Here is a 19,142-nt window from a genome sequence, read left to right on the forward strand (position 1 = left end):
CCCCGATTAGAGTAGAGGAGGTATTGGGGGGCCTTAAGGCTATGCAGTCGGGGAAGTCCCCGGGGCCGGATGGATACCCAGTAGAATTTTATAGGAAGTTCTCTGAGCTGGTGGGCCCGGTCTTGGCGAGGGTTTTCAATGAGGCAAGGGACAGAGGGACCCTGCCGCCGACAATGTCACAAGCTACCATATCTCTGATATTGAAGCGGGGTAAAGACCCGGAGGCGTCTCCCTGATTAATGTAGACGCCAAGCTCCTGGCAAAGGTACTGGCGGGTAGAATGGAGGACTGTGTACCGGAGGTGATTGGGGAGGATCAAACGGGGTTCGTGAAAGGTAGGCAGCTGGCGGCCAATCTGAGGAGATTGCTCAATGTGATAATGATGCCCCCGGCGGGTAGAGAGGTGGAGGTAGTGGTGGAAATGGACGCCGAGAAGGCCTTTGACCGGATGGAGTGGGACTATCTATGGGAGGTGCTCGGACGGTTTGGGTTCGGGGAGGTATTGGTGGATTGGATCAAATTATTATATCAGGCCCCGAGGGCCAGCGTCAGGACCAACAGAGAAGTGTCGGAGTACTTTAGATTGTACCGAGGGACCAGACAGGGCTGCCCGCTCTCCCCGCTGCTGTTTGCGCTCGCCATAGAGCCGCTGGTGATTGCGCTGAGAGCCGCAGAGGGTTGGAAGGGGATGGTGAGGGGCGGGGTTGAACACAGGGTTTCTCTTTATGCAGGCGACCTGCTCCTGTACGTGTCGGACCCAGTGGCCGGGATGGGAACTATACTTGGAATGCTGAGGAAGTTCGGCCAGTTCTCAGGATACAAATTAAATACGGTCAAGAGTGAAATGTTTGTGGTCCAGGCAAGGGGCCAGGAGAACAGATTGAGAGGGCTACCGTTTAGGCTGGTTGAGGAAAATTTCCGGTATTTGGGAATCCAGGTGGCACGAGACTGGGGCAGGCTGCATAAGTTAAATTTGGCCAGGGCGGTGGAGCAAATGAAGGGAGAGTTTCGGAGATGGGATGCACTCCCGCTGTCGCTGGCAGTGAGGGTACAGACTGTAAAGATGACAATCCTCCCTCGATTTTTGTTTATTTTTCAGTGCCTCCCGATCTTTATCCCACAGTCCTTCTTCAAAAGAGTTAACGGGCTGATCATGAGCTTTGTCTGGGCGGGAAAATCCCCGCGGGTGAAGAAGGCGATGTTGGAGAGGAACCGCAGCGAGGGAGGGCTGGCTTTGCCGAGTCTGGTCAATTATTACTGGCCGGCCAACATCGCTACGATAAGGAAGTGGATGGTGGGTACGGGGTCTATTTGGGAGCGGGTGGAGGCGGCTTCGTGCAGGGGCTCCAGCTTGGAAGCCCTGGTCACGGCTCCTCTACCGCTGCCGCCGGCCAAGTACACCACCAGCCCGGTAGTGGTGGCGACCCTGCAGATATGCGGCCAGTGGAGGAGGCATGTGGGGGAGATGGGGGCGTCTGTCTGGGCGCCAATCTGCGACAACCATCAGTTTGCCCCCGGCAGTATGGATGGGGAGTTCCGAGTATGGCGGCGAGCAGGGGCGGGAAGGGTGGGTGATATGTTCCTGGAAGGGAGCTTCGCGAGTTTGAGGAGCTTGGAGGAGAAATTTGGGTTGGTAAGGGGAAATGATTTTAGATACTTACAGTTGCGGGACTTTGTTCGTAGACAGGTCCCATCTTTCCCGCGCCACCCGCCAATGGGGATCCTCGACAGAATAGTCTCTAGGAGGGAAGAAGGGGAGGGCAGAGTCTCGGGTATATATAAGGTGCTCATGAGGGAGGAAGGGTCCCAGACAGAGGAACTGAAACTTAAATGGGAGGAGGAGATAGGCGGGGAAATGGAGGATGGGCTGTGGGCAGAGGCCCTGAGTAGGGTAAACTCGACCGTGACATGTGCTAGGCTCGGGCTGATCCAATTTAAGGTCGTTCACCGGGCCCATATGACGGTGGCTCGGATGAGCAAATTTTTCGGGATAGAGGACAAATGCGCTAGGTGCGCGGGAGGACCAGCGAACCATGTTCACATGTTTTGGGCATGCCCTGAGGGAGGGATTTGCGGGGGTCATGTCCCAGGTGCTAAAAACAAGGGTGGTGATGAGTCCAGGGGTGGCAATTTTTGGGGTTTCGGAAGACCCGGGCGTCCAGGGGGAGAAAGAGGCCGATGTGCTGGCCTTTGCTTCCCTGATAGCCCGGCGACGAATATTATTGGCTTGGAGGGACTCAAAGCCCCCGAAGACTGAGTGGTGGCTTGCGGACATGTCGAGTTTCCTGGGGATGGAAAAAATTAGGTTCGCCTTGAGGGGATCTGTGCAGGGGTTCACCCGGAGGTGGCAACCATTTATTGACTTCTTTGCGGGAGAGTGAGCGTCAGCAGGGGGGTGGGGGGGAGGGGGGGGGGGTAGAGTAGAGTAGGAGGGAAAATATGGCGGGTAGTACCGGTGGGAGGGGAGCGGGCTTGTGCAATATGTTATGATGGAAGTATTGAAAGTACGTGGATGTTTGCACATTTTTGCCTTTTTTGCTTTCTTTCTGATGATGTCTGTAACTGTTTATAAAGCCAAAAACTACCTCAATCAAATTGTTTATTAAAAAAAAAGAGGAAGAAGGAGGCTTATGTGAAGATGAGACGTGATGGTTCAGTTGGGTCGCTTGAGAGTTACAAGTTAGCTAGGAAGGCTCTAAAGAGAGAGCTAAGAAGAGCCAAGCGACGACATGAGAAGTCTTTGGCAGGTTGGATCAAGGATAACCCTAAAGCTTTCTATAGGTATGTCAGGAATAAAAGAATGACTAAGGTACGAGTAGGGCCAGTCAAGGACAGTAGTGGGAAGTTGTGCGTAGAGTCCGAGGAGATAGGAGAGGTGCTAAATGAGTATTTTACGTCAGTATTCACACAGGAAAAAGACAAAGTTGTCGAGGAGAATACTGAGAAACAGGCTACTAGACTAGAAGGGCTTGAGGTTCATAAGGAGGAGGTGTTAGCGATTCTGGAAAATGTGAAAATAGATACGTCCCCTGGGCCGGATGGGATTTATCCTAGGATTCTCTGGGAAGCTAGGGAGGAGATTGCTGAGCCTTTGGCTTTGATCTTTAAGTCATCTTTGTCTACAGGAATAGTGCCAGAGAACTGGAGGATAGCAAATGTTGTCCCCTTGTACAAGAAGGGGAGTAGAGATAACCCCAGTAACTATAGACCAGTGAGCCTTACTTCTGTTGTGGGAAAAGTCTTGGAAAGGTTTATAAGAGATAGGATGTATAATCATCTGGAAAGGAATAATTTGATTAGAGATAGTCAACATGGTTTTGTGAAGGGTAGGTCGTGCCTCACAAACCTCATTGAGTTCTTTGAGAAGGTGACCAAACAGGTGGATGAGGGTAAAGCAGTTGATGTGGTGTATATGGATTTCAGTAAAGCGTTTGATAAGGTTCCCCACGGTAGGCTATTGCAGAAAATACAGAGGCATGGGATTCAGGGTGATTTAGCAGTTTGGATCAGAAATTGGCTAGTTGATAGAAGACAAAGAGTGGTGGTTGATGGGAAATGCTCTGACTGGTGTCCAGTTACTAGTGGTGTGCCACAAGGGTCTGTTTTGGGGCCGTTGCTGTTTGTCATTTTTATAAATGACCTGGAGGAGGGCGTAGAAGGAATGGATGAGTAAATTTGCAGATGACACTAAAGTCGGTGGAGTTGTGGATAGTGCAGAAGGATGTTACAAGTTACAGAGGGACATAGATAAGCTGCAGAGCTGGGCTGACAGGTGGCAAATGGAGTTTAATGCAGAAAAGTGTGAGGTGATTCATTTTGGAAGGAATAACAGGAGGGCAGAGTACTGGGCTAATGGTAAGATTCTTGGTAGTGTGGACGAGCAGAGAGATCTCGGTGTCCATGTCCATAGATCCCTGAAAGTTGCCACCCAGGTTGAGAGGGTTGTTATGAAGGCGTACGGTGTGTTAGCTTTTATTGGTAGAGGAATTGAGTTTTGGAGCCATGAGGTCATGTTGCAGTTGTACAAAACTCTGGTGCGGCCGCATTTGGAGTATTGTGTGCAGTTCGGGTCGCCACATTATAGGAAGGATGTGGAAGCATTGGAAAGGGTACAGAGGAGATTTACAAGAATGTTGCCTGATATGGAGGGAAGATCATATGAGGAAAGGCTGAAGGACTTGAGGCTGTTTTTGTTAGAGAGAAGAAGGTTAAGAGGGGACTTAATTGAGGCATACAAGATGATCAGAGGATTAGATAGGGTGGACATCGAGAGCCTTTTTCCTCGGATGGTGATGTCCAGCACGAGGGGACATAGCTTTAAATTGAGGGGAGATAGATATAGGACAGATGTCAGAGGTAGGTTCTTTACTCAGAGAGTAGTAAGGGCGTGAAATGCCCTGCCTGCAACAGTAGTGGACTCGCCAACACTAAACGCATTCAAATGGTCATTGGATAGGCATATGGACGATAAGGGAATAGTGTAGAGGGACTTTAGAAGGGTTTCACAGGACGGTGCAAAATCGTGGGCCGAAGGGCCTGTACTGCGCTGTAATGTTCTATGTTCTATGGGGAGGGGGAAGGGTTTGGAGGTGAGTGAGGCCGTGGCAGGAGCCTCCACACTGGCTGGTTTAAGCTGGCCAGTGAACGGGAGTGTAGTGGGGGAGGGGCTGCAGCCATCAGACCCTGGTAGAACAGGTTTCAATGAGCCTAGGAGGCTGAAATGCTGGGGGAGGGGACTGATTCTGGGTAAGGTGTTTTCGAGAGGAAGTGGAGGGGACGAGTCTGGGAGAGGGGTGTGGGGGGGGGGGGGGGGGGAAGAGGGGGGGTGTTCTACAATTCATGGGTGTCATTCATTGTACACTTTCGGAGATTGGATGGCCTTGATTGTTAGCAGGTGGGGGGGGGGGGGGGGTTGCGGGGTGGACTACATATATTAATGGTGACTATGGGCAATTCCTGATTCCTCTTTGTTTTTTATTTGATGTTTATGTTGTCATGCAGGCTGTAGTCTGAGGATTGGTGTGAGGATGGGATCGTTGTTGTATTCGTTATTGTTTGTTGAAGGATGTAAATTTTGAAGAAAATGTGAAAATGGAGAATAGAAAAGATTTTTTCAAAAAAGAGCCTTGGTGAGTTTCTGCAGTGCATCTTTGTAGGTGGTACACACGGCTGCTACTGGTCACGGTGGTGGAGGAAGTGAATTTGTGGAAGGGGGAGGAATCAAGCGGGCTGCTTTTTCCTGGATGGTGTCGAACTTCTTGAGTGTTTTTGAAGCTGCACTTATCCAGGCAAATGGAGAGTATTCGCCTTGTAGATCTTTGGCAGTCTTTGGGGGGACAGGAGGTGATTTGCTTGTCGCAGGAATCCTAGCCTATGACTAACTCTTGGAGCCACAGGGCGGGATTCTCCGACCCCCCGGCGGGTTCGAGAATCGGCGGGGTCGGCGTGAATCCCGCCCCCGCCGGCTGCCGAATTCTCCGGTGCCGGAGATTTGGCGGGGCGGGAATCGCGCTGCGCCGGTCGGTGGGCTCCCCCCAGCAATTCTCTGGCCCGCGATTGGCTGAAGTCGCGCTCGTTCTGTGCAGGTCCCGCGGGCGTAAATTGGACTAGGTCCCTGATCGGCGGGACTTGGCTACGCGGGCGGGCTCCAGGGTCCTGGGGGGGGGGGGGGTTGCGTGCGGGGTGATCTGGCCATGGAGGGTGGCCCCACTGTGGCCTGGCCCGCGATCGGGGCCCCCCGATCCGCGGGCGAGCCTGTGCCGTGGAGGCACTCTATTCTTACGTGCCAGCCGTGTTGGCCTCCACGATGGCCGGCGCGAGGGTGAATCCCCCCCCCCCCCGTGCATGCGCGGGGATGACGTCAGCAACCACTGCGCTCCCGTGCACGGCGGACCCGCAGTTAGCAGTTAGCTGTACTGGATCAGCTTGTGTCGGGTTGCAGCCTGTTCTGTGGCACACGTGTTAAGTACTGTTGCTGAAATATTGTCAGGTCCCTTAGTCTTTCCATATCTAGTGTCATCAGCCATTTCTTGATATTACGTGGCGTGAATCGAATTGGCTGAAAGATTGGCATCTGTAATGCTGAGGACGTCCAGAGGAGGCCAAAATGAATCATCCACTTGGCTCTTCTGGCTGGACATTGTGCCAATGTCCTCGTGCTTCTTTCAGTCCCAAGTCTCTCTGAAATTCTCACTCTTTCCTTGTGCCCCTTTCTATCCCCGAGTCTTTCTGAATCTCCCACTCTATTCTCCTGCTGCTTTCTGCCCCCAGTCTCCCTGGAATTCCTGCTCTGTCCTCGCACTATTTCTATCTCTTCTGAACTCTCACTCTGTCATCATGCAGCTTTTAGTCCCCAAGTGTTCCTGAACCTCTCACTCTATACTCGCACCCCTTTCAGCTTGGATTCTCTTGAGTTCTCACTCTATCCTAGTGTAGTTTTCAATTCCGAGTCCTCTCTGAATCTCCCTCTATCCTCGCGCTACTTTCATCCCTTCTGAACTCTCACTCCGTCATTGCACCACTTTTAGCCCCGAGTCTCCCTGGAACTCTCGTTCTGTCCTTGCTGGTTTTCAGCCCGAGTGCCCTCTGAACTCTCACTCTGTCCTCATGCTAATTTAAGCCCTGCGTCTCCCTGGAACTCTCTCTCTGTCCTTGTGCCTTTTCATCCCCGAGATACTCCTGTCTTTCAATGTGCCACTTTCCACAAGGGCCTCCCTGGAACTCGCACTCTGTCTTTGTGCCTCTTTCATCCCTGCGGTTTCCCGGATGCTCCCGTTCTGTCCTCATGCCATCTTTATCATCGGACTTTGTCCAAACTCTCAAACTGTCATCATGCCACATTCAGCCCCAAGTCTCCCTGGAACTCTTGTGCTGACCTGTGTGTGTGAGAGAGAGACAGAGAGAGAGAGAGACCTGAGTAAACCAGCTTTTACTCCCATTCTCTGCTTTCTGTCAATAAACCAGTAATGCAGTCGACTCTGCCACTTGCCCCATGATTCTAAATTCTCTGCCCTTATTCATTAATCTATTATCCAATGTGACACGTGTTTGAACGTTATTGCAGTCTCTCCTGTTGGAGTTGGTCATTGTTTGGCACTTGTGTGGTGTAAATGTTACTTGGCATTAAGGAGCCCAAACCTAAAAGTTCTCCAGGTTTTACTGCTTGCATGGACTACTTTAATATCTGAGGAGTTGCCTATAATACTGAATATTGTGCAGTTATCAACGAACATCACTACTTCTGCACTTAAATTGGAGGGAAGGTCAGTGATGAAGCAGCCGGAGATGGTTAGGTTAAGCACACTACCCTGAGTAACTCCTGAAGCAACATCTTGTGACAGATGATTGGCCTTCAACAACCATAACCATCATCATTTGAGCTATGAATGACTTCACACACTGTGAAGAGTTTTCTACCAGATTCCAGTTGACTTGCCCAGTGAAGCAGTTGAGGCTCCTTCATTAATTGTTTGTAAGATAAAGATAGATAGTTTTTTGAAGAATTAAGGGATTAAGGGTTATGGTGTTCGGGCCAGAAAGTGGAGCTGATTACACTAAAGATCAGCCATGACCTCATTGAATGGCGGAGCAGGCTCGAGAGGCCAGAGGGCCTACTCCTGCTCCTAGTCCTTATATTCTTATGTTCTTATTTGACTGAGTCAAGGAACCTGATCAAGGAACCTGAGAAAAATCCAAGTTCCAGTTGACTTGATGCTGCACTCAGTCAAATAAGAACATAAGAACGAGGAGCAGGAGTAGGCTTCCAAGTGCTTCCAAAAGTGGGATCTTCATTGCTTTGAGGTGAGTGTGGGCTGGAGTTAGACCAGTTGAACAATTAAACATTTTGGGGGCTGCTGCTTGAATGTGGGCTATTTACAATGCTAGCTTCAGTACAGTTGAAGTTCACCGCGGTTAACATAAAAACAGAGAGATCCTCCATCCCTCGGGCGGCATGGGAGCACAGTGGTTAGCTCTGTGCTTCACAGCTCCAGGGTCCCAGGTTCGATTCCCGGCTTGGGTCATGGTCTGTGCAGAGTATGCAAGTTCTTCCCGTGTCTGCGTGGGTCTCCTCTGGGTGGTCCGGTTTCCTCCCACAGTCCAAAGATGTGCAGGTTAGGTGAATTGGCCATGCTAAATTGCCCTTCGTGTCGAAAAAGAATTTGGTGGGGTTACTGGGTTATGGGGATAGGGTGGAGGTGTGAGCTTCAGTAGGGTGCTCTTTCCAAGGCCGGTGCAGACTCGATGGGCTGAATTGCCTTCTTTTGCACTGTAAATTCTATGATTCTATGATCCCTCATCCTTCACATCTCTTCAACCTCCAAACGCTCCCGTGTGCCAACCATGTCAACACGTGCACTTTACCCCTATATCCCCTCTTACCCCCACTGCCAAACAATGTCCTTCTAACCCCCACCATGGCCCCTTATGCCTCTGGCTTGGCGCCCAGACAACAATTTTGCTTGTTAAAACACCTGAGCCCCAGAGAAGATGTTGTTTGATAGACAGCTCATGCTTCCTGATCCCTGCTGTCAATTTCACAATATTTGTTTACGCAATGTTAAATAGTTTCACGTTTGTGGTTTTGTTGTCGATACTTTGAAGGTTCTGAAAGATTGGAACTTTTATTGCCTTTTGACTAGTAAAAAGTCGTGAAAGAATTACTTTCTCTGAAGCTTTTTTTTACAGGGGCCATAGGATGTGGTTGGAAGGGCAGAACTTGGCCTAGGAGAAATTAGGGGCCATAAGGACTTGACATAAGGGTCATCAAGAATCAAAGGGGTATGTGGGGTGGGGGCATAGCTTGATGTAGGGTGAGGCATGGGGAGGACCTTTTGAACTTAAGCTTTGAAGGGATTTCTGATGCATATTAGGGTTCCTAGCTCCATGAGGGGCTGTGAATCATGACTCTTTAAAAACCTGGTCCACCTCCATAACAATTGTTGAAGAATAGGACATTGCTATATCTGCATTGAAGTCAACCTGGTCAAGAGTGCCAGCTGTGGACTTTTGGCAGGAGCCGGCGGGTATCCTTTAAAGGCACTCTCAACAATCAGAAAGTCCGGGAATTCCAAAATCAGGACAGCCCCTCATTTTTAAAGGGCTCCCGAATCCTCCCGGATCTGAAAATCCAGACCATTATCACGACACTACTATTCCTGAACCAAAGTCAGTCGTGCTATAACAATTCATCTCGCAACGTGAATCTCTACCCATTCCGGAGATTTTGAAAATGAATCTTACTGTGTTTGTACTCTATCTCTCATATTGCAGAAAAGCCAGTGGTCTTCATGAAATCCTTGGATGACATCGTTGGAGAAGAGAGAGGAATGATAACACTGGAATGTGAAGTATCTAAGCCTAAAGTCATTCCTGTCTGGAAAAAAGATGATGTGGTTCTTGGTTCAAGTGACAAATATGAACTACTGCATGCTGGAAAAACACTTTGCCTTATAGTACATGACCTGAATAAAACAGATGCTGGACTGTATACTTGTGACATAGGCAGCGACAAAGCAAGTGCTAAAGTCATGATCCAAGGTATGCAGTACTGTTGGCTGTCTTATTGTAGACTGATAAATAGTGGAAAACAAATGGAGGAAGATATTTGTATACCATTTAGAGGTTGAAAAAGAAGTAAGGCGTTTTTAAGGGGACTAATTTTCTGAGGTCTGTGTCCACTCACCAAATCTCCATATATAAAGTTAATGAAAAAGGGGATGAAGGCCCTCAAAACTTGATCTTTGTCCTTGAATTTATTGGGATTTTTGAGAGTAGCTGCTTAGTTTCTAAGGCTGGTATCGGATTGGTCAAATGTTCCTATCAAACTAAGAAACATTTGAAGATTCCCTGCTTTTCTGGATAATTTTTTATTGTTTCATTTGAAGTGTACCCATTTGTAAGGGTGCTGAAAGGAGTTTTTGGTGCACTTGCAATTTCCTTGGATTGTAAAGCCTGACATCTTAGAATCATAGATAGATTACAGCATAGAAGGAGGCGATTTGCATCGACTCTCTAAATGAGCAATTCAGCTCGTTATATCACCCCGCCTTTTCTGCTTAATCCTGTATATTTCCTATTAACTTTAGGTGTTTATCCAATTCCCTTTTGACTGCTAGAATTGAATTTGCCTCAGCCATCCTCTCAGGAAGTCTATTCTAGATCCTAACCACCAGCAGCATAAAAATGGCCAGAGGGAACAGTTCTCTCCAACTATTCTGTCCAGATGCATTGTATTTAATTTTCCAAAATCTCTAGATTCTGGAAAGGTCTCAGCAGATTGGAAAATAGCAAATGTGACTTCTCTGTTCAAGACTGGAAGGAGATAGAAAGCAGGAAACAATAGACCAAGTATCTTAACATTGTTGTAGGGAAATTGCTGGAACCTATTATCATGGAGGTTATGGTAGGGCAGTTAGACATGCTTGCGTGAAAGGGAAAACATATTTGACTAATTTATTGGAGTTCTTCGAGGAAGTAACAAGCAACGTGAATAAAGGGGAACCTGAAGATGTGCTGTACTTAGATTTCCAGAAGGCTTATGACAAAGGGCCATATCAAAGATTACTATGCAAAATAAGAGGTCATGGTGTTGGGGATAAGATAACAGCATGGGTAGAGAATTGGTTAGCCACCAGGAAGTGGGGAGTAAATGGGTCTTTTTTAGGTTAGCAAGATGTGACAAGTGAAGTGCCACAAGGAGCAGTGCTGGAGCCTCAACTATTTATTATGTATAGCAATAACTTGGATGAAAGGACCAGATTAAAAATCTGCTGACAATATGAAAATAGGTAGGAAAGTAAGTTGTGAAGAGGATATAAGACTTAGGAACAGATTTAAGCCACTCGGCCCATGGCGTCTTCTCCACCATTCAATCATGGCTGATATTTTCTCATCCCCATTCTCCTGCCTTCTCTCCATAACCCCTGATCCCTGTATCAATCAAGAACCTATATATCTCTGTCTTAACACCAAATCCCTCTGAGCTGCAGCTTTCTGCAGTCTTTCTCCATTCAAATAATATTCAGGCTCCTTTATTCTTCCTGCCAAAGTGCATGACTTCGCATTTTCCTACATTATATTCCATCAGCCATGTTTTTGCCCGCTCACTTAACCTGCCTATATCTCTCTGTAGACTCCTTGTCTCATCCTCACCACTTGCCTTCCCACCTATCTCTGTGTCATCCGCAAACTTGGCAATAGTACATTTACTTCCCTCATCCAATACATTAATATTGTCAATAATTGTGACCCCAGCACTGATCCTTCTGGTACTCTACTAGTTACAGGTTTCCATCCTGAAAATCTCCCTCTCGTACCAACTCTGTCTTCTATTGGTTAGCCAATCCTTTATCCATGCTATGATGCTACCCCCCCCCCCCCCCCCACCCCACCCCCCGCAACATAAGAACATAAGAACATAAGAACATATGTTCTTATGTTCTTATGTTCTTAAAGACACTCAGTGATTTGGCCTCCACAGCCTTCTGCGGCAAAGAGTTCCACAGATTCCCAGACATTCCTTCTCACCTCTGTTTTAAAGGATCGTCCCTTTAGTCTGAGATGGTGTCCTCTGGATTTAGTTTCTCCTACAAGTGGAAACATCCTCTCGACGTCCATCCCATCCAGGCCTCGCAGTATCCTGTAAGTTTCAATAAGATCCCCCCTCATCCTTCTAAACTCCAACAAGTACAGACCCAGAGTCCTGAACTGTTCCTCATACAACAAGTTCTTCATTCCAGGATCATTCTTGTGAACCTCCCCTGGACCCTTTCCAAGGCCAGCATGTCCTTCCTTAGATACGGGGCCCAAAACTGCTCACAATACTCCAAATGGGGTCTGACCAGAGTCTTATACAGCCTCAGAAGTACCTCCTTGGTCTTGTATTCTAGCCCTCTTGACATGAATGCTAACATTGCATTTGCCTTCTTAACTGCTGACTGAACCTGCACGTTAACCTTAATAGAATCGTGAACAAGGACTCCCAAGTCCCTTTGTGCTTCTGATTTCTTAAGCATTTTCCCATTTAGAAAATAGCATATGCCAAAGTTTCTCTTTTCATAATGCATAACCTCACACTTTTCCACATTGTATTTCATTTGCCACTTCATTGCCCACTCTCCTAGCTTGTCCAAATCCTTCTGCAGCCCCCTTGCTTCCTCAATGCTATCTGTCCCTCTACAGATCTTTGTATCATCTGCAAACTTAGCAACAGTGCCTTCAGTTCCTTCTTCCAGATCATTAATGTATATTGTGAGAAGTTGTGATCCCAGCACAGACCCCTGAGGCACACCACTAGTCACCGGCTGCCATCCTGAAAAAGACCCCTTTATCCCCACTCTCTGCCTCACCACAATTTTTCCAGAGATGGGGTGCTGTCATGCAGAAGCTTTTAAAGTAGGCAATAAATGTCCAATTAAGGGCCTCATCCAGCCACAGCCAGGCTTTAATCAGCAGCGGAAGCAACCAAAGTCGACTGGCCAGCCTGGCAATATAATAAAGGAAATTTCTGGTGATGCTGCAATTTGAAGCAAAAACAGAAAATGCTGGATAATCTCAGCTGGTCTGACAGCATTTGTGAAGAGAAAATGGAGCTAACATTTCAAGTCAGGGTGACTCTTTGTCAAAGCTGGTGGCCAGTGTCTTTCCTTAACAGTTCCCCATGAATCTTCAGAGGCTACCCTGTGGTGTTTTGCTTCAAACTCCCCACTCTGACTTCTCAAACCGCAACCCAATCTGCTTCTCCATGTCTTTGCACCCGGTGAGAACGCCAACCATTTACAATGAGATCCAGTGAAGGTTGCCTCTTTGCTGCCTGAGTGCCATACTGACAGTGGTTACCTCCCCCAGTGGCGCTGTCATCATTGGAGCAATACTGGTCTCTGATTTGGCAGCTCTCTGAGGTGGAACTTTACAAACATACAAAATAGGAGAAGAAGTAGGCCTTTTGCCCCTCATGTCAATTCCACCGTTTGCTAAAATCATGGATGATCTGTTTATGTTTTGAATCCCACATGCCCATCTACCCCCAATAATGTTTGATTCCCTAGCATCACAACAACCTCTACCTCCTACCTTAAAAACATTTAATATTGATGAAAGTAGGACAGTGGATGTTGTCTACATGGACTTCAGTAAGGCCATTGACAAGGTCCCTCAAGGCAGACTGGTACAGAAGGTGAAGTCACACGGGATCAGAGGTGAACTGGGCAAGATGGATACAGAACTGGCTCGGTCATAGATGTCAGGGGTAACAGTGGAAGAGTGCTTTTCCAAATGGAGGGTTGTGACTAGTGGTGTTCTGCAGGGTTCAGTTCTGGGACCTTTGTTGTTTGTAGTACATAGAAATGATTTTGAGGAAAATATAACTGGTCTGATGAGTAAGTTTGTGGACGACACAAAGGTTGGTGGAATTGCGGATAGCGATGAGGACTGTCAGAGGATACAGCAGGATATAGATCCGTTAGAGACTTGGCTGAGCTGGCAGATGGAGTTTAATGGGATAAAGCTGAGGTAATGCAGTTTGGAAGGTCTAATACAGGTGGGAAATATATAGAAAATGGCAGAACCCTTAAGAGGCAGAGGCATCTGGGTATGCAGGTCCACAGGTAACTAAAAGTGGTAACGCAGATGGAGAAGGTAGTCAAGAAGGCAGACGGCATGCTTGCCTTCATTGGGCAGGACATTGAGTATAAAATTTGGCAGGTCATGCTGCAACTGTATAGAACCTTAGTTAGGCCATACTTGGAATATAATGTTCAATTCTGGTCACCACTCTACCAGAAGGATGTGGAGGTTTTGGAGAGGGTACAGAAGAGGTTTACCAGGATGTTGCCTGCAATGAAGAGAGTTTGGAAAAAATTGTTTTCTTCTCACTCGAACACCTGATAAAAGTGTAGAAAATTATGAGGGGCCTGGACAGAGTTTATGGTCAGAAGCTTTTTCCCAGGGTGAAAGTGTTAATTACTTGGGGACGTAGGTTTAAGGTGCAAGGGGCAAAATTTAGAGGAAATGTGCAAGGGAACTTTTGCACACAGAGGGTACTGGGTGCCTGGAACTCACTGTTGGAGCAGGTTGTGGAAGCAGGTACGATAGTGACGTTTCAGGGGGGTCTTGTTAAGTGCATGAATAGCATGGTAATAGAGGGAGGGATACAGGCCCCAGAAGTGTAAAAGGTTTTAGGTTAGATGGGCAGCATGGTCGGTATAGGCTTGGAGGACGGAAGGGCCTGTTCCTGTGCTGTACTTTTATTTGTTCTTTGTTTGACCCCGCCTCCACCAGATTCTGAGGCAGAGAGTTCCAGAACGTTCAAAAACTTTCTGCCCCATGAAATGAGCAACTTCTCACCTGAACACCCCATGCATATTTTCTTCAGTTCTTTTTCTTCTGATGTTTTCAGAAAGAAAACTTTGCATTTAAATATTGGTATTTGGGACCAACAGATGTTTCATTGCTTAAATATTGTCCAGGATATAGGGCCAGTGTCAGCCTCAGGTGGTCAGGAACATGGCAGGTAATCACTGCTAGGTTGGCACTGGCAGGGGGTGGGGCATTCAGTATGTGGTAATGCCGGCAATGGTGATTGGGGGAAGCACAGAAGCCGTGTGCCATCGGTGTGGAGGGAGAGGGCTTGTCGGCTCCATGAGGCCCACCTCCGCCAGAGTGACACCGCAAAACACATCCCTCTGCTTTCTTTTGACAAATGTCAGAAGATCTGGAGAGAAACCTGGCTGTTCCTCAGGACCCACTGCCATTTTTGGGGAAAATTCTGTCCATTAGAATCATAGAATTCCTACAGTGCATCAGGAGGCTATTCAGCCCATCAAATCTGCACAGACCCTTTGAAAGAGCACGCCACCCAAACCCAGTCCTATCTCTACCCTGTCCTATCCCAATAACCCCTTAACCTATCCTACACATCCCTGGACGCTTAGGGGCAATGTAACATAGCCAATCCCCCTAACCTACACATCTTTGGACTGTGGGAGGAAACCGGAGCATCTGGAGGAAACCCACGCAGACACGGGAGAAAGTGCAAACTCCACCCAGACAGTCATCCGAGGCTGGAATTGAACCCGGGTCCCTGGGACTGTGACGCAGCAGTGCTGACCACTGTGCCACCGTGCACCCACATTCGCTTACTCTTCTATGAAATACTGTCATGGGATCTTGTGCACCCACCCAAACAGGCAGACATGGCCTCAGTTTAATGCTCCATCTGAAAGACAGCGCTTCTCACAGTGCGGTGCTCCCTCAGTGCTGCACAAGTGTGTCAGCCTTGATTTTTGTGCTCAAGCCCTGGAGGGAAACTTTAACTCAGAATCTGTGTAATTTGGAGGTAAGTGTTGCCAACTGAACCACAGTTAACATTGTGTTCTAAAAAATATTTGTGGATCAACAAACTTGAACACCATTTTTAAAAATGTTTTTGTTCATGACATGTTGGTGTCGCTGGCTAGGCCAGCATTTATGGACTGTCTCTAGTTGCCCTTGATAAGATGATGGTGAGCTGCTTTCTTGAACCTCTGTAGTCGATGTGGTGTAAGTACTCCCACATTGCTTTCAGGCAGAGATTTCCAGGATTTTGATCCATGCGTGAGAATGAAGAAACATCAATATAGTTTGAAATCAGAATGGTGTATAGCTTATGGGGAACTTAGAGATGATGCTACCAAATCTATTTGACAACACTCTTTGAGGAATAATAATTCTGTACTTACAATGACTTGAATAAGAATTTTCCCCATTCATTGCAGTCATGTAAGATCACCAAATTACTGGTGCAAATTACTGTTGAAGCTCAAAGCCCATCAGAGCCAATAATCAAGTATGTTTGGTTTTGCTTTAAGTACATACTTTGTTGCAGATCTGAACATTGGAATCACAAAACGACTAAAGAGCACAGAGATTAAAGAGGGAGAAAATGGATCTTTTGAATGCATACTTTCTCATGAAAGCATCGATGAATATTACTGGACCGTAAATGGGTTGTCAGTGGAAGGCAATGAACGATTTGAGGCATTTAACATTGGCCGAAAATACGTCCTCAACATTAAGCAGACAACTCTGGCTGATGCTGGAGAAGTTATTTTCCATGTACGAAATCTCAGCTCGAAGGCCTCATTGATGGTAAAAGGTATGATCTAGAACATAGAACGATACAGCGCAGTACAGGCCCTTCGGCCCTCGATGTTGCACCGACATGGAAAAAAACTAAAGGCCATCTAACCTACACTATGCCCTTATCATCCATATGCTTATCCAATAAACTTTTAAATGCCCTCAATGTTGGCGAGTTCACTACTGTTGCAGGTAGGGCATTCCACGGCCTCACCACTCTTTGCGTAAAAAACCCACCTCTGACCTCTGTCCTATATCTATTACCCCTCAATTTAAGGCTATGTCCCCTAGTGCTAGCCACCTCCATCCGCGGTGGCTCTCGCTGTCCACCCTATCTAACCCTCTGATCATTTTGTATGCCTCTATTAAGTCACCTCTTAACCTTCTTCTCTCTAACGAAAACAACCTCAAGTCCATCAGCCTTTCCTCATAAGGTTTTCCCTCCATACCAGGCAACATCCTGGTAAATCTCCTCTGCACCCGTTCCAAAGCTTCCACGTCCTTCCTATAATGAGGCGACCAGAACTGTACGCAATACTCCAAATGCGGCTGTACTAGAGTTTTGGACAACTGCAACATGACCTCATGGCTCCGGAACTCAATCCCTCTACCAATAAAGGCCAACACACCATAGGCCTTCTTCACAACCCTATCAACCTGGGTGGCAACTTTCAGGGATCTATGTACATGGACACCGAGATCCCTCTGCTCATCCACACTACCAAGAATTTTACCATTAGCCAAATATTCCGCATTCCTGTTATTCTTTCCAAAGTGAATCACCTCACACTTCTCCACATTAAACTCCATTTGCCACCTCTCAGCCCAGCTCTGCAGCTTATCTATGTCCCTCTGTAACCTGCAACATCCTTCCGCACTGTCTACAACTCCACCGACTTTAGTGTCGTCTGCAAATTTACTCACCCATCCTTCTGCGCCCTCCTCTAGGTCATTTATAAAAATGACAAACAGCAACGGCCCCAGAACAGATCCTTGTGGTACGCCACTCGTAACTGAACTCCATTCTGAACATTTCCCATCAACTACCACTCTCTGTCTTCTTTCAACTAGCCAATTTCTGATCCACATCTCTAAATCACCCTCAATCCCCAGCCTCCGTATTTTCTGCAATAGCCGACCGTGGGGAACCTTATCAAACGCTTTACTGAAATCCATATACACCACATCAACTGCTCTACCCTCGTCTACCTGTTCAGTCACCTTCTCAAATAACTCGATAAGGTTTGTGAGGCATGACCTACCCTTCACAAAACCATGCTGACTATCCCTAAACATATTATTCCTATCTAGATGATTATAAATCGTATCTTTTATAATCCTCTCCAAGACTTTACCCACCACAGACGTTAGGCTCACCGGCCTATAGTTACCGGGGTTATCTCTACTCCCCTTCTTGAACAAAGGGACCACATTTGCTATCCTCCAGTCCTCTGGCACTATTCCTGTAGCCAATGATGACCTAAAAATCAAAGCCAAAGGCTCAGCAATCTCTTCCCTGGCTTCCCAGAGAATCCTAGGATAAACCCCATCAGGCCCCGGGGACTTATCTATTTGCACCTTGTCCAGAATTGCCAACACTTCTTCCCTACGCACCTCAATGCCATCTATTCTAATAGCCTGGGTCTCAGCATTCTCCTCCACAATATTATCTTTTTCTTGAGTGAATACTGACGAAAAGTATTCATTTAGTATCTTGCTTATCTCCTCAGCCTCCACACACAACTTCCCACCACTGTCCTTGACTGGCCCTACTCTTGCCCTAGTCATTCTTTTATTCCTGACATACCTATAGAAAGCTTTTGGGTTTTCCTTGATCCTACCTGCCAAAGACTTCTCATGTCCCCTCCTTGCTCGTCTCAGCTCTCTCTTTAGATCCTTCCTCGCTTCCTTGTAACTATCAAGCGCCCCAACTGAAACTTCAAGCCTCATCTTCACATAGGCCTCCTTCTTCCTCTTAACAAGAGATTCCACTTCTTTGGTAAACCACGGTTCCCTCGCTCGACCCCTTCCTCCCTGCCTGACTGGTACGTACTTATCAAGAACATGCAATAGCTGTTCCTTGAACAAGCTCCACATATCCAGTGTGCCCAACCCTTGCAGCCTACTTCTCCAACCTACACATCCTAAGTCATGTCTAATGGCATCATAATTGCCCTTTCCCCAGCTATAACTCTTGCCCTGCGGGGTATACTTATCCCTTTCCATCACTAACGTAAAGGTCACCGAATTGTGGTCACTGTTTCCAAAGTGCTCACCTACCTCCAGATCTAACACCTGGCCTGGTTCATTACCCAAAACCAAATCCAATGTGGCCTCGCCTCTTGTTGGCCTGTCAACATATTGTGTCAGGAAACCCTCCTGCACACATTGTACAAAGAATGACCCATCTAATGTACTCGAACTATATCTTTTCCAGTCAATATTTGGAAAGTTAAAGTCTCCCATAACAACTACCCTGTTACTTTCGCTCTTTTCCAGAATCATCTTCGCCATCCTTTCCTCTACATCCCTAGAACTATTAGGTGGCCTATAGAAAACTCCCAACAGGGTGACCTCTCCTTTCCTATTTCTAACCTCAGCCCATACTACCTCGGAAGAAGAGTCCCCATCTAGCATCCTTTCCGCCACCGTAATACTGTCCTTGACTAGCAGCGCCACACCTCCCCCTCTTTTGCCTCCTTCTCTGAGCTTACTAAAACACCTAAACCCCGGAACCTGCAACAACCATTCCTGTCCCTGCTCTATCCATGTCTCTGAAATAGCCACAACATCAAAGTCCCAGGTACCAACCCATGCTGCCAGTTCCCCTACCTTATTTCGTATACTCCTGGCATTGAAGTAGACACACTTCAAACCACCTACCTGAACACTGGCACCCTCCTGCGAAGTCAAATCTGTGCTCCTGACCTCTATACTCTCAATCTCCCGTACCCCAAAACTACAATCCAGGTTCCCATGCCCCTGCTGAATTAGTTTAAACTAATCTATTTAAATAATTACATTTT

General features: G+C 47.2%; 1 protein-coding gene across 3 annotated transcripts in view; it reads left to right on the plus strand.

Moving 5' to 3' along the window:
• Window positions 1-19,142, plus strand: part of obscnb (obscurin, cytoskeletal calmodulin and titin-interacting RhoGEF b) — an 896,193-nt gene that overhangs the window by 261,815 nt on the left and 615,236 nt on the right. For all 3 annotated transcript variants that reach the window (XM_038798455.1, XM_038798456.1, XM_038798458.1), the window contains exons 26-27: window positions 9,271-9,537; window positions 15,863-16,132. In XM_038798455.1, coding sequence (XP_038654383.1) covers window positions 9,271-9,537; window positions 15,863-16,132 — 537 coding nt within the window. The remainder of the gene's footprint in view (window positions 1-9,270; window positions 9,538-15,862; window positions 16,133-19,142) is intronic.

The sequence above is a fragment of the Scyliorhinus canicula genome, chromosome 5, assembly GCF_902713615.1.
Source record: "Scyliorhinus canicula chromosome 5, sScyCan1.1, whole genome shotgun sequence".
Lineage (NCBI taxonomy): Eukaryota > Metazoa > Chordata > Chondrichthyes > Carcharhiniformes > Scyliorhinidae > Scyliorhinus > Scyliorhinus canicula.